This window comes from Drosophila serrata, unplaced genomic scaffold (assembly GCF_035046125.1).
Source record: "Drosophila serrata isolate PLE 108 unplaced genomic scaffold, ASM3504612v1 contig_69, whole genome shotgun sequence".
NCBI lineage: Eukaryota > Metazoa > Arthropoda > Insecta > Diptera > Drosophilidae > Drosophila > Drosophila serrata.
The window spans coordinates 56,107-72,821 of NW_028256967.1; the positions used below are offsets into that span (position 1 = coordinate 56,107).

At 35.2% G+C, this 16,715-nt stretch overlaps 1 protein-coding gene and 1 pseudogene across 9 annotated transcripts in view; one reads left to right on the top strand and one right to left on the bottom strand.

The window, feature by feature from the left end:
• l(2)41Ab (lethal (2) 41Ab) overlaps nucleotides 1-16,715 on the top strand; it is a 300,238-nt gene that overhangs the window by 51,853 nt on the left and 231,670 nt on the right. For 4 of the 8 annotated variants that reach the window (XM_086838386.1, XM_086838401.1, XM_086838403.1 and 1 more), the window contains exons 1-2: nucleotides 11,997-12,083; nucleotides 12,965-13,897. The exons of 2 other annotated variants lie outside the window; for them this stretch is intronic. In XM_086838386.1, the coding sequence (XP_086694512.1) occupies nucleotides 12,010-12,083; nucleotides 12,965-13,897 (1,007 nt within the window). In that variant the 5' untranslated portion in view covers nucleotides 11,997-12,009. Of the gene's footprint in view, nucleotides 1-11,996; nucleotides 12,084-12,528; nucleotides 12,581-12,897; nucleotides 13,898-16,715 lie in introns of those variants that run through there. 2 more of the 8 variants (XM_086838416.1, XM_086838391.1) reach the window with 2 other exon arrangements.
• On the bottom strand, nucleotides 4,502-5,035 carry LOC110184026 (ARL14 effector protein-like; annotated as a pseudogene). Its single transcript, XR_015272904.1, has 2 exons — nucleotides 4,747-5,035; nucleotides 4,502-4,693 (listed from the first exon to the last, which is right to left on the bottom strand). The product of XR_015272904.1 is annotated as an ARL14 effector protein-like (transcript).

Below are 16,715 nucleotides of genomic sequence, written 5' to 3' on the forward strand. Positions count from 1 at the left end.
ACAAAGGGCAGTAGAAGTTAGATTTTTGTCACAATAATTTAGTCTTAAGCTGAGATCATTTGAATAAAGACGTGAAGCGGAATATTCGTTTTATTAATTCAACTTAGCGTTGTCCTTAGTCAACTGACGGGACATTAGTTCGACTCACAAAACAGAAACACTTCACTATATACTTTAAAGTCTTTTTAAAGAACATTCGGCTCCCAGATCGTTTTTTTTTTTTAAAGTGTGTCGAATCTTAGAATACTGCATATGGTTGATATGGTTGATCGCCTGAGCCATGCAGAAAGAGAAAACTGTAATTTTATGTAATAAAATGTGGTAAATCAATAATTATTACGATTTTACTTGGTTTTGATGATATTAATAAGTGCAACAAAAGGTGGTTGTTCGACCTATAGTGCATAGGGACGATCGAAAAATTAATATAATTAAAAATATATATGTTCATAAAATTCGAGATATAGCCATTTAATATTTTTGTAAAATTTCGGGTTTAATTTTATGAAACCGGTGAACTGGTGAATTTCATGAAACTTAGTACTACTTCAAGTATTTTGACATACACATATATCATTCATGTAGTATTATATTATTGATGGAATTGCAATCTGCAAAGGTGTCCGAAGTTAGCTTCCTTTATTGTAGCTGACAACAATCTACTTAGGAAAAGAAAAAAATAATAATAAATAGATAATAAATGTACAATGAAAACGAGAGTTAATAGAAAAGGATATTGAAAATTCTAATCACTTTGTGAGCAAACACTTTTCTAAATAAAGTAATTTAGAAATAATGATTGATTTATTATTTATTTATTTTTATACCCTTGCAGGGTATTATAATTTCAGTCAGAAGTTTGCAACGCAGTGAAGGAGGCACCTCCGACTATATAAAAATGTATGAAAATTGGACTACTATATCATATAGCTCACATAGGAATGATCGAGAAATTAATACAATTAAATATCATAACTTTTCCATTTTTCAACAGATTTTCATCAAATTTGAGGTATAGCCATTTTATATTAGTCTTAAATTTTGTGTCAAATCGGACAACTATATCATATAGGTGCCATACAAACAATAGTTTCTTGTAGAGGAAAAATGCAAATCTTTGAATGTAAAACTGCAAATATAATATCTATAGGTGAATGAAATGAAAATAGGTATTACTTCATTGTTTTTTAACATAAATATATAAAATTTATATTGTATGGATTCCTAGTCATCCAAGTTCTATCTGCAAGGGTATATAAACTTCGGCGAGCCGAAGTTAGCTTCCTTTCATGTTTTATTTTAAATCGATTTTAAGTTTTCTTGGAACGATTATGGTAGTCTCCTAAAACAATATACATTTTACTTATTCCAAAGACATTATAGTGTTGAAGATCCGGAACGTCATACAATTTATTCGCGCTGGCTTTTGAACTGGCTTCAGGCTCTCTCACATTTCGGTCAAAAGCAAGCTCTATCTCACGCATACAGCGATGTTTTCGTGCTGGCTCTAGAGCCAGCAGCTCTATGCCTTACGATCATACATTCGTTTTGTTGTAGTGTATGCACATATGCCCTCTTATTTCATTACATAAATATTGAGCGGCAACACTTTGTTAGCCGAAGTCACAACACTCTGTTGTTATGCCAATAAAGTACATAGGGCATTGCCTTTGTCACTCAGCGACAATATGCCAAGTACCCATACCCATTTCAAGTGCAAACGTAATATGATATGCACTCTTAGCATTTGGCGATTAGAGCCGAGTCAGCATGGTTCCCCACACTGACTGCTTATATACATTTGTGCATGCATAAATACATATATCTCTCTGCCCATTTTACATATTGTTACATTACTTATATATAAAACGGCTGCTCTGCCGCTGCGCCGACATCTAGCAAGCCTTAGTTTAAGAAATCTAATAAACATTCGAATAAAGACTCTTGAACCAACCACAACAAGTGGACTATTTTATTCTCAATACTAATGGACAATTCTGCATGGCGACGACCATGAAAGAACTTTGCATAAAGTGCGGAGGTCCAGCCACGCTCGTCTGCAACTGTTGCTGGAGTTATTATTGTTCGAGAAGCTGCCAAATCCAGGACTGGCAGCGACACCGCTACGTATGCCGTCCACCACCACTTAATTAGCCACTGGCGCCCCTAGTGAAACGCTAAAATAATGAGCGCCATAGAGGTTAAAAAGCCTACAAAACGCAGTGGAAAAGGCAAAATCGAACTGGTACAACTCTTGTACAAAAGTGACAACCCCATTAAGTGGGATATTGCTGTGAAATTACAAGCTGAACTTGATTTTTTGATAGAAATTCAGAAGTCAAAAAGAAGATAGCCAACGGCAGTAGATGTTTCAAATACCACAAAAGAAATCAACACCATTGGCGGAAAAACCAACAAAAAACCGCCTACACCGAAGACACTACCGATGTTAATGAAGGAATGCCCGAAGAACTGCGAGGGTCCATTATATTCACCCTATTGTGAATATACAATCAAGAAAACCCACTCCCACAAGACGGCCAGGCGTCAGAGGCAGACCGACAGCGCTACAAAGAGCGACCAACAACACAAAAAAAGAGATTTTTTAAAAATATTATTAAGAGTAAAATAAGATGCACCGCGATGCATAACTAGTAGTAACTATAGAACATTGTTAAATCGAGCAGGTAGAGAATGGCCTGCAAAGCCATTCAAACATTAGGTAGAGTTTTGTGAACAAAAAAAAAAAACAAAAAAAAAAAAATTCTTCATTTCAAATATAGATGTCCATAGAGACAAATAAAATAAGCAAACATATAAATTTTGAATTATCAAATGAAACAAGTAATAATAACTTTACATCAATAAAAAAACTAAACATAAATAAAAATTGTATATTAAATAAAGCCAATATGTGTATAGTAGACGTTAAGTCAGTGGACGTAATAAATAAAGTAGAACCAAATAACATTAATTTGGCATTTGTAAATATAATGTTATTAAAAATTGTTGTCATAATGTGTGCCAATTGCTTTTATAAATTGTACAAACTCCATAATAAATGTTTGAAAAAAAAATATATAAGCCAAGCAAACGACTTGGACAAAATTAAAAAAAAACAAGAAAGGAAGCTAACTTCGGCACGCCGAAGTTTATATACCCTTGCAGATAGAACTTCTATGAATAGGAATCCATACAATAAAAATTATATATATTTGTGTTAAAAAACAATGAAAAAGTTTTACATTCACAGCATTTTTCCTCTACATCAAACGATCGCTTGTATGGCACCTATATGATATATTCGTCCGATTTTCATGAAATTTGACACTAAATTTAAAGACTAATATAAAATGGCTATACCTCAAATTTTATGAAAATCTGTTGAAAACCGAAAAAGTTATAATTTTTAATTGTATTAATTTCTCAATCGTTCCTATGGGAGCTATATGATATAGTAGTCCGATTTTCAAAAAATTGTATGCAAAATTGTAGAGTATAGTAAAATGGCTATATCTAAAATTTGATCAAATTCTATTGAAAACTGAAAAAGTTAAAAATTTTTTTGTAAAAATAATCCGATTGTTCCTATGGAAGCTATGTGATATAGTCGTCCGAACCGGCCGTTCCGACATATATACGAGTGAGAGTATATAGAAGGCTAACTACAAAGTTGCTTTCAGATAGCTTCAAAACTGAGAGAGTAGTTTGCGTAGAAACGGACAGACGGGCAGACGGACAGACGGACATGGCAAGATCGACTCGGCTGTTGATCCTGATCAAGAATATATATACTTTATATAGTCGGAGGTGCCTCCTTCACTGCGTTGCAAACTTCTGACTGAAATTATACCCTGCAAGGGTAAAAAATAGTATGAAATTCACCTCCGGTTCGAAAGTGGAACAGGCATGTTTAACAAAGATGGGCACGAAAAATAGGGAAATGAGCCAGACAACAAATTTTAGAAACAACCAGCGTCGCTGCACGTCCCAATTATTACAAAAATACATGTATTTTGTTTTTGTGTTCTAGAGTTTTTGTGTAGATGTGCATTTGCCGTCAGGCTTTCTGATATTGCATTGTTTTTGTAAATGTGCGCTGAGACCTCTTCCTATTTCAAAACATAACGGATTGAGCCGCACGAGCTCTGGGAGTCAAGGCATGCCCATTTCTGCTGTATAATATTAAACTTTTACACAACTAAAACTTAAACGAAAAACATTTGAGAATACAGTTCTAAATGCAATAAGAATTAAGAGACGAAATGGAGTTCCGAAAACTCGAGCCGCGCTAAGGTTATAGCCGGCTACAGCAATGCATTGAAGCTAGAAGCACATAAAGCAGATAATCAAACATTTTGGCTTCTGTAAATATTGGGTCTAACCTAATCATCTTATATTCACACTTAAGAAAGGAAACCTATGAGGCCGTTTGTGGTCCAGTTTTGATTATTTTTACAAATGAAAAGATTTCCCTTACAGTTAGAAAACAAACTCAATATAACGGAAATTCAATGCTACCCTAACGTTATTTGGTAACAAATTTATTAGTTAAAGATAAATCCTTTCCATCATATATTATGCCTTCATAAAAAAAATTTTCGATTTGAGCGACATTGAGGACCACATTTTGTAGAGCCACAACAACGGCATACGTACCAGCAACCATCACATTCTTCATTCATACAGTCGCCTTAAATGAAAAAATAATTAATAATATTTTTTCAATAATGACGAAACTCTTACAGATGTCCACTCCGTTGAAACGAATATTTCCATATTCATCGTATGCGTTATTTTTGCTGTACAAGGATCCTTTCTTCTTCGTTTTACGTTTATTCTTATCTAAATCAATTTTACCATTCTCAATTGATTCGCTTCTTTTTTTTTTTGTCTTTGTCGCAATATTCGTCGAATAGAATAGTCGGGATCTCTATCTGAACTCATAATTTTCTGAAGAAATGGAGTCACCTTTTAGTTTTCCCTGATAAAATTTTGCAGCTTTAAATTGTTTACAATTAAAGACAAGATATCAACTCACAATTGGTATGGAGTCCAGGAACTTCCCGCATCTGAAAAAACAATAAATTAATAGAAGTGCAAAAACATCGATAAGAAAATCGATACATCACTTGATGTTTTTCGAATTTTATACATCATCGATGATTTTTTTGACCGTTGATGTTTCTATTTGAGAGAGCGGATTTTTGCTATATTTAAATTAAATTATACATTACTAGCTGTACCCTGCCACGTTTCTCTGTGGCATATTGTGGTTAAGAGGGCACTTCTGAATACATCAAGGTTATGGCAAAAGCATCTTCCTGGCATAAGGTGAAGAAGGCAGTCAGAGTTGTCGTAGGCGGATTCAGGACTTTTTCTTGCACATTTAGTTCTGTGAAATAGACACGTTGACCATTCTCCAAATTGACTGCCAAGTGAACTACAGCTGGATAGCGTTCATGAATTGGGAACGAAAAAATTCTCCATGCAGCCTCGTTGCTGCTTATGTATCTTCCAGCCTGGTATTGAGAGATTTCATCGACAACTCGTACTGCATTGCTGTCACCATTTTCTGCCTGAACACCAAAAACTGCCATACCGCTGCCTTTATTCACGTACTTGCAGTTATATTTAATCGATTTCACGGAATTGCATTATTCTACGTTGATGTGCGCTTTGTATGATTTTGACAATAGTGGTGAGTATGGAACCACCCAACGATTGTCTACCTCAATATCACCAATTGTCATGTTTAAAGTTGCCGAAGTCCCTCCATCTTCAGTTGACCGTCTCCTATACAGAGGATATCCATCGTCCCCTGTTACGGTGTTGGCTGTAAATGCTCGAGGATATCGCTTGGAACACTTCCCGTCTACCATTCATGGTGAACATGGGTTGAGGGTACCACAAGGGCCATAGATCATGTTCTTGATGACAACTTCATGCAAATCCGTATTAACCTCGGCCCGTGGAATCTCAGCGCATATAACATCGTCGATTTCGTCTGGAGTAATTTTATCATACAGCCAAATCAGTATGTGCGCATGCGGCAATCCTCTCTTCTGCCATTCTATTAAATACATCCAGCACCGCACAGATCCAAAAACTCCATGTTTCACAATGAAATCCATCAGTGACTTGAGCTGTTGTCTGAAAACACGGGCTGTGATGTCATGCCTATCCTAGACGATTGTCCAGGAAATAACAGCTGCACTATCTCGTACCAAACTGGATTGCATGTGAAGGTGATAAATAAATCTGGACGGCCGTAGCAACGAACATATGCCATGGCATCTTGAGCATATTCATGCATGCGGCGTGGACTACCTATGTATGAGGATTGCAAAATCGTGAGCTTTCCAACGTTGGTTGTATTACGGTCATTCATCACAGCATCCCGCAAATGGATATATTCCTCGGACCGAAGTTTCGTCTGATTCAATCGAAGGAGCCTGACAGTATATGCAGACCTGATGCATCCGGCCAATAACGACATTGCGATTCGAGCTGTAATCAACAGTTGGATTATATCTGAATGCAAGACGATTGTATTGCAGGTTTTGATCTGCTGCAAGCTGTAAACGCGCTTCAGCTACCCTTTCCCTGTCGCGTTCATTATTTTGAGAGTGAATCAAATCGATTGCTGCATAACGCGACTGCCTAACTCTCAATCGTTTTCTCTCAAGCCTATCTGCTCGTCTTTCTGCTGATTCCTCGTTATGCATCTGCATTGCTTTCAGCCGCTCAGTCTCTCGGATGGAGGCCCGTTCTTCGTCAGTCATTCGTAATCTTACGTCTGTTTGCTTCTGTATTGCGAGTACGACGACCCAAACTCGACTTCTTGGGTGGCATGACTTCGTTTCTTACTGAACCTGAACAAAAAATAAAATTTTTATCTCCAATTTCTTCTTTCAATATGTTTTGAATGTTTGACAGGAAATGCTTTGATTCAGCTGGCTGCCTGTAGAGGGCGCAGCAGTAGGGGCACGGGGAAACGGCGAAAAAAATTGATATATTCGCAAATGCAGATAAGCTATCAACATCAAAAGTAGACAATAACCGAGCTGGAACCTCAACGCATGTTCTCTAAAAATTTGGGCTTAAACGGTTCAGAACTTTTCAAGTCTGTGAAGGAAGTAGACACGAACAGAGCATTTTTATATTACATTATTTATAATATTATGTATTATTATTATATACAGTGGTGGTCAAAAGTATTTACACAAACTCACAATTATTTTCACCGCCAAACTTGTTTAAGTAATTATTCATGTTGTTGTTGACCGATTTCCATGAACATTTTTTTATCGCATAGATTGATCTATTAAGAAACAAGCAGAAAACGAAAACAATAGATAACGGTTCATAGGACAATACTAAAAGCAAAAGAAAATATGTCTCTTTATTTTGGATAAAGCTTGATAAACTCAATTCCAACCAATTGAAAACCTTCATCAATACGAAAGCAAATTCTTTAAACTATTAACTTATGAGATTTTTTTTATTGCATTTAACCAAAGACTACAATTTTTAAGATGCCTCACGACCATACATTCGTTTTGCAATATGAGGCTAATTTTTTTATTCAAACGACAATAGCGCTCTTCATACTCTCACAAAGTTGAGAGCGTAAAATTCTAAAAATAGAATGCGTTGGCATGTATGAGTAAACACAGAACAAACATGTGCGTGATTATATGTGTGCTTCTGTTCGCAAGCGCAACGATGAAATATAATATTTAAATTTTATTTTTTGGTCTGCTGACCGCTTGAAAGATAGAGAGGGGACGAGAACGGCAGCAAAAACAGCTGATGTATACATGAGCATATCGATGTGTTCGTTTGTTTTGATTTTGGTTTGTTTACATTTTTTTAGTGCTTGAGTCCCTATATATTGTTCTTATTGTTTTCATTATTTTTATTTATTTTATTTTTATAAGTAATGCAAAAAATATAAATACTAAATGTTTTATTCCAAAATTTAATTTAAAATCTATACGTATTTATGTCACAATAATAATTGTTTAGGGGGGCGATCCTGCCCGCAAAGATTCGTTATTGGAGTCCAAAGATTTTAGCGTCAGTTTTTATTCGCTGCTTACATGAGACTAATAACTTAACGTAAAACCGAGCTTCCGGTCGCTTTGCCTCGTTAAAGCGAGAGCGGGAGATCGGCAATAGTTGGAGTGCGAGAGCAAGCCGGGGACAGAAAGCTCGCTCCTGTGCAGAGGCGGCACTGGCGGCACACACACAATATTAAGTTGATCGATGAATTGAAGATGAATTGTTGATAAAACATCGATGAATTGATGATGAATCATCGATTTATTGTTGATGAATTGTTGATGAAACATCGATGAATCATCGATTTATTGTTGATGAATTTCTATTGATGACAGCCTAGGACATGCCCATGTTAAATTCATCAACAGTTTGTATGGCCTGTCATCGATGAATCATAAACAGCACCCCCTTGACTGTTGATGAAACGTTGATGAATTACTGATGAGATGTAATGCAGGGATGGTAGAATTATACAAGGTAGTCTCGTCGGCAAAAGCACTCCCCTACTCATTACTCACAACAAGTGCGAGTGAGAGAAGTCTGCGAAGTAAGTGCGAGTGAAACGACAAAAGAGCTTTTAGTTTAACCCTTAGATAGTCCATGGGAGTTAAATTGTTCATATATAGTAAAAAGAGTTGAATTTGAATTTGTTTGTTTTGAATTTGAAATTAATCGTTATTTTTGTTTTTGTATACCTATTTTTTTGTTTAAATTCTTAATTTTAAAATATATGCGAATCTCAAAGTAAGATTTTTTTATATCTAAATTAATGTTTATATTCTGAGAACCTATTTCTCCTTAACGTTTTTTGTAGTACTAAAATAATCAGAAACTATATCTAAAAAAAAAACAATTTCCAGCTCCTTAATTTCCTCCCACAATGTCTACTTGGTTAAACATTTTGGTGCTTTTATCAATTTTACTCCATGCACGTGCTTCCGACAGAAATTGCAGAACGACATCTCACACAAGGGTTAATAGTAAACAAAAAATCGTCCGCACACAACCTTTTCCTTTGACAAACGAGAACGCACTGACAAAAAGCTGAAAGGTTAGGCAGCCGACGAGACTACCTTGTATAATTGTATCATGGCTGACACAGCGTCTGGCCGGAAGCTCGTGGTAAGCTGGCAAACACTGACCATTGCAGTGGCCGCTATAAATTTCATTAATGTTAGCTTTAAGCTTTATTTCTGTTTTGACATTTGAATAATAAAGAGCCATCGCTCTCATAATCCGTCATTAAACTCTTATAATTGGTAAACTATCTGAGTCCCTAGGCCAGCACCAAAGCGGAAGAATTAAATTATTGTGAATTTATTTAGCTAATTTTATTGGCACTGTCTCATTAAATTGTGTGCATTTCAATTTTTGGGTTTCTTATTACTTCCCCATTTCATACCGGTGCTCGAACCCGACACCGCGCATTCATAGCCCGATTCTGTTTAGCTTTGCTTCTTTGTGGCTGCTTAGGCATACAACTCTTTGTTAGTGGAAATTAGCGTAGCTATCCATGAACCCCTCATTCCTAACTTATAGGAATAAAACACAACATAGCGACTCTGTGAGAGGCAGCTACTGGAGCCCCTTCAAATACGAATATGGGAATAAACGCGGACCAACTTCAAGCCGTCATCCAGGCCGCTGTGGCCAACACTCTTAAAGAAAAAACTGGCAAAGACCAGCGCAGGAGAAACGAACTGCGCAAAACCATAGACGACCTGGTTAGGCAGTTGGCAGAGGCGCGGGTTTCGCCCGCACAAATAAAGGTTTACGAACCTATAGACATAACAGGCGATGTCGTCTGTAACGAGCCGCTGGACGTGGTCAAATGTCTGCCCGAGTTCTCGGGGGAACAGGAAACATATGTTTCCTGGCGGCAGGCGGCCTCGGCCGCATCAAGATGAATTGGTCCGGCAATTTCCAGCGACTAAATTCTGGCACTGCAAAAACCGGTTTACAGACATTTTCGAGGTTGCTGAGCGACGAGCAGTCCTTACCACTGAGGAGAATAGGGCTCACAGATCTGCACAGAAGAATGTCAAGCAGGTGATAAATTGTTAATCGTTTTTGAATCATAGATTATTTGTTAAATTAATTTGTTGCTGATGATTTAATTTGTTGCTGATGATTTAATTTGTATTGACATTCATCGATGACTCATCACCTGCCTCGACCTGTGTGTTGATAAATCGCTAATAACTTGCTGATTAGTGGTACAGCAACAAAAGAAAATATTAATTCACAAACATGTTATCAAACATGTATTTCACTGTATTTGTATACATATGCATTTTAATTTGTTTGTTTTGATTTTAGCTTGTTTACATTTTGTAATGCTTGAATGCCTTGTTTCCCCCCCCCCCCGTTATTTTTATATGTAATACAAAAAGTAATTATATTAAGTGTTTAATTCCAATTATTAATTTCAACCCTATTCGTATTTATGTCACAATATTACAAAATATAATATCTATATACATATATAAAAGAAAGTCGTGTCTGTTACACCACTTATAACTCAAGAACGACAGAACAGATTTGGGTAAAAATCGGTAGGGAGGATACTTTTTCTCCCGTTCAACAAAAGCGGGATATCAATCGCTGATATATAGTATTTACTACCAAACCAATATATCAAATAGTCGTTTCCTAACATTTCAATTGGAAAAAATAAAATAAATAAAGTGTAGGTTTGTCTTTAAGGTGGTAAGTTAAAATGTGTTAATTATGTGGATCGTGCATTTGACGTTATAGTCCAAAAGGAGAAAGACAAAATACAATAAGAGAAAATGCCCTATTGAGACAATGTGTGAGGACAGGAAGATCATTGGCATCATACAATCCATTGGCATTCCAATATGATCCCACTGAGAACTACAATGATGAAAATTTTTATATTGGACCAATGACGCCGATATTGCAATGCATTGAAGTTCAAAAGAGAATCGGCTGGATTATTGTGCGCAAGTGGAAAAGTTCCATAACTTTTCAAATATAAAACAAAAATAAAAAAATTCGTAATTTTTTTTATCAACAAACAAAATGTTACATAAAAGCCATCTGGTGGCGAAACGAAGATCGCCAGGTTCCCTAGTAATATATATGTATCAAATAATACAAAATATAAAGGTCATAATAAATATTGTTTTGAATCGTTTCTACACCACCATAAAGGTATTGTTTATTTTCAGAAAATCATTTAACTAAATTTTATTTAAATATCAAATGTTCACACAGAATATATGAACATGAATCAATGATATATATTTGAATCTATATATATAAAAATGCTCTGTTCATATCTACTTCCTTTATAGACTTGAAAAGTTCTGAACCGTTTAAGCCCAAATTTTGACACAACATGCGTTGAGGTTCCAGCTCGGTTATTGTCTACTTTTGATGTTGATAGCTTATCTGCGTTTGCGAATATATCAGTTTTTTTTTCGCGTGTCCCCGTGGCCCTACTGCTGCGCCCTCTACAGGCAGCCAGCTGAACTCTTGCGCCAGTCGCCAAGGGCAACCGCAGACGCATGTGAACCACGTGGCACGAGGCATCGTATTTGAATATAAATATATATTAATTATGCTAACTAACAAAGAAATAATATATTATAACACATAAACTATATGTAATGTAATAGGTTGTGAGGAAAAACTAAAAGTATAAATTAAATATTACAAACTAAATTATACAATTAACAGCGAATTAAATGTGTTACGTCTAAAAAAAATGAATTATGAATAGTTTATGAAATGTTGATTAATTTTTTACGAAATGTTAATGAATTGTTAATGAATCCTTGATTAATTATTAAACGTTTATGAATCAGATTAATTGTTGATGAATTGGTTGCCAATGACAGTCTTGTACATACAATTTATCAGTAATTTGTATTGACATTTATCGATGACTCATCAACAGTCTCGACCTGTGTGTTAATGAATCGCAATGGTACAAAAGAAAATATTAATTCACAATCACTAAGAAAGAAAGTTAACTTTGGGAATCTGAAGTTTGTATACCCTTGCTGATTCCAATTCAGCCACTAGCAATTCATACAAAATATATTATATACATATATATATTTATGTTTTAAAAACAACAAAGTATTGGTATCTTTCATTACATGCACCCAAACATATTATTCTATCAGTTTTACACTTACAGTTTTATTTTCACTGTGTTGAATTTTTCTCTATATCTAACGATCGTTTGTATGACAGTTATTTGAATATTGTCGTCCGATTTTCATAACATTAAAATCAAAATTCCGAAAAAATCGATCGTTTCTATGGCAACTATATGATATATGATATACATGCATATGTATGTATGTATTTGGACGATCCACCCTATTCCTATATATACAAGGTAGTCAAAAGTATTTACAAAACGACTTGTTATTCGATCAAAACTTCTTTATGTTGATATTTATTTATATTTTTTTTATCGCGTAGATTTATCTATAAAGAAGCAAACCGAAAAAAAATATAATACCTTGCAAGATTTTTCGTATCATAAAAAAAGCACATCCCGAAGATAAGCTTGATGTATTGTTTAAAATTAAACTACGAGTACATTAACCCTTTAAAATTTTCGGTTGTCAGAAGAAACCAATTTGAGCGTGTATAAAATTGGGCTTGCACGTTTAAAATGATTGTATTGTAAACAATAAAGTAACTGTATATATTTTTACAAATCGCAATATGGTAGGGAAGGTTACTAAAATCTCCCATAGCAACCACAGGCCTTATTATTATTGTCAAACATTTCTGACATATTAAAATCACGTTTCAAATTGTATGAAGGCTAGTTTTTTACAAAACGCCGACCGTAGCTCATTTCCTCGTACTCTTTTCTGTATTTTCTATCCCGCATACTAACAACTCACAGGAATAAGCACGTGCTTGGTGTCACAAAGCATTTGAGTGTATTCACCGTAGTGAGAATAATAAATATATTTCTAATTATATACTTACTCAAGACAGAACCATTTAAGTATATTAATAGTATGTTTAAGACTGAAGATATCGGATCTTGCGATTTAGCAAATTTTTCGAATGTTGATCCTGGTCGTCCTCCAGAACCAGACCAATTGGCTCTCCTTTCTCCGAATCATCCGCTCCTGGGCATATTCCAAAGTTCACTGAAGGATCACCTATTACGAACTAAACATGAACTTGAAAATGAAATTTCAGAAATTCAATACCAAGAAAATTTTAAAGTGCAACGACTAGACGAAGAAGGCTTGGCTTTGTATAACATGCAGCAACAAATTGGACTTCGAAAGGAACAAATAAGGGAAATATCAGTGGTAATTGAGAAGCACTTGCAAAATCGTCAAAACGAAGAAGTTGAACTTAACTCCTTAAAGAGAAAATATGAAGAAAGAGTTATACTTACCAAAACCAAAAAAAACTTATATTATGAGCGAATGGTAGAACTCAAAGATACGCAAAGTTTAAGTAGTAATATTAAAAAATGGACTTATGACGTAGAAGATGAAATAGAGAATGCTAAACGCATCGTTAGCAGAGATGCACTGCTGCAAAAGCAATTATCTCGGGAAAAACGAAAATCTGATATACTGTTTTTCCGGCTAGATATGGAAGTTAAAAAACGAGAATCCGAACTGAACTCAATTTACGAAGAAGAAAGCACTATGAAAGATATTGTCAATATTTTAAATATGACTATATTTGACGCCAATATAGATCTGGAAGTATTGCAAAGTGAACAAAGGCGCCTTACTCAAGCATGGAGTGAAGTTATTATCGCAATCCAGTTAAGGGACAACATTTTATTTCAAGTCCAAGATACAATGAGGTAAGTATTTTTAAACACTTGCAGGGTATTATAATTTCAGCAAGAAGTTTGCAACGCAGGGAAGGAGTCACCTCCGACCATATAAAGTTTATATATCTATCGATCTAGTCATCTCTGTTTGTCCGTCTGTCCGTTTCTACTCAAACTAGTCTCTCAGTATTAAAGCTATCTAAATTAAACATTACAGTTATTCTTCTATATCCTCTTAATCGTATATATATCATATAAGTTAAAGATTATTCGTTTTTTTTTTTAATTGAAAAAAAAAAATTATTAAAACCAGAATTTGCTTAAGCTTAACAATCGTTTATAAAGGCTACTTGTTGCTCCATCGCTGTTACCGTCTCTGCCGCCGTCGTTGCTTCCGCTGACGTTCTTTGTTTTTACGCTGACCTTTGTTCTCATCAGATGCTTATGACGATTTGTAACTATTGGCCGCTTCTAATTACCATTGGTGAATGCATTGATTTCCACATTGGCAGATGCCCTAAATAAGTTAAGCCACGTGCGCTGAGCTTGCATCTTTTTGGGTAGCGATCGTTTGAACACTAATCCGGAAGTTTCCCGAGTTGATAGTAAATTGAAGTTCTGATTTCTTCACCCGGTTGCGCCATATGTACTGAGCTTGCATCTTCTTTGTCAACGGTTTTAGAAACTAGGTTGTTAACTCTTCCCTTCTTAAACGCGACAGTCCCCGGTCGCAACGTAAAAAAATACCGGTCCGGGTTGTGTAGGCTTTTCTTGCATTTCCGGAACGGGGCGGTTGTTTTTTCCGTCTGTTTACGTTTTCGTAGGAGTTCTGTGGCCATGCCTATTATTAAGACCAGGAGAATGATGGTAGATCCATAGCTAACAGAAGCTGATATTGTTGCTTTGCTTCTTAGTTTCTCGATCACTCTTGTGTTGTTGGTGTTTAATTCTTTGACCATTCGAAGTGAGAGAACTTCTTCAAGTTTAGTTTTTTCATCCATGAGTTGGAAAACTGGAGGTTCTGGTTCGGCTATGATGATTTCTCTTGATTTGTACGTCACCTCGCCAATAGTAACCGTTGAATTTCGGTATTGTATGATAAAAGAGCCATGTAGTTTTAGCTCCTTTCCATCCAGCAATACTGACCATTAAAATCGATCAGTAGTATGGTGCCTGGCAGTATCTCCTCAAAATCTGGTATGTGCTGATTGTTAATTATCTTACATTCTCTTTAATTTAGTAGTGCATTTTTACAAGTATTATTACTTAAATCTAACTTTACTTTATTGCTTTAATTTTTAGTGTTCTGCAGTAGTCTGTTTTTATGGTTGGTAAGCTAGCAAGGTAAAGGAGGTCGTTACCATTTATGGCTAATTTCACCTAAGCAAACTATAGTAATTCTTCAACGTTATTATTTTCTTTTCTGAAGATATTTTCTATTGTGGTTTCTGTGGTTGTAAATACAAATAAATTCAATGTGTTTGATTTCGAACATGTAATTGCGTTAATTATATTATTTATTTCTTCTTTTATTAATTGTATTTTATATCTTAGGATACTTGCTTTCTGATTCTGAATTTCTTCTGAGCTCTGAGCGACTTTTAGCATTGCATTAGTGACGTTAGTAACTTGGTTGTTTTTTTATTAATTAATCTATTGATCACTAGTTGGCTATTATTGTTTTCTAATTGTTAATTTATCTTGTTTTCTAAAGTTTCTTAATCGTGATGATCTGGCGTTCCTGCCAGCCATTTTCACAGAGTACCTATTGCTTCTATTGCCCTTTTTTGTCTTTTACGAGTTTGTAATCTGCGTAAATCAGTATGTAGCTGTCTTAGTTCGTAAGAAAGATATGGGAGTAATGGGTGAGATGATATGATTTTATAAAGTGATTCTTCCAATTCCGAAAGTGTTTCTTCGTAGTTCTGTAAGTTAAAAATGTGGATGATTTTAAATGTTCCGTCTTGTTTAGCTGCCAGTCCTGTTTCAAGTGAGATGATTTGCGAATTGGAATAATCCAGGACCATGGTTGTCCCCAAGCATGTTGGTAAAAATAGTCTAAAAATTTATGTTCTTATATTATTTTTATGAATGATTTTTCCGGTTTGTGTTTTAATAGTGGTGCTTTTATTCTCTGCTACTTTCTCTGATTTGTATCTGGGTGTAAGTTTTGTTCCTAGTCTTTTATTTATTTTAACAAGTACTGTGTCGTCTGGTGAATCGGTTGTTTCCTATTTTGATTGCGGTATTCTAGATCTGTAACTTGTTTTGTTTTTATATTCTGTTTGATTTTTTCCTTCTTTTCTTGAATGTCTTTTATTGAACTTGGAATTGTGCTTCTGAAGAATATTTCTACAGGTATGTCTTTCGTTACTGAGTGTATAGATTTATTATATTCCTGAACTGATTTAAAAAGTAAGTCTGCAAATGTCATACTCTCGTTGTCTTTTTTAAGACATCGCATAATTTCGGTTAATGTTGAATGGAATCTTTCTATTTGTCCATTACTCGTCGATGAATACGGGGCTGTGGTATGTACTGATATCTTAAGTTGGTCTTCTAGCATGAACCTAATTGCAGCAGAGCTAAGGACTCGTTCGTTATCCATTACATTTAATTTCGGCATACCGAAAGCAGTAAGCATTTTTCTTAGTGGATTTTTTATTGACTTAGATGCTATTGACTCTAAAATTTTTACTTGTGCATATTTGGAAAATTTATCGATACCTGTTAATACAATTTGTTTTCCTGTAATGTAATGAATAATTTCTCCTGGGTAATTTGGGATTGGGGTTGGTTGAACTTCTCCTTTTGGGGGGTGTCTGTCGTACTTTGATTCTTTACAAGT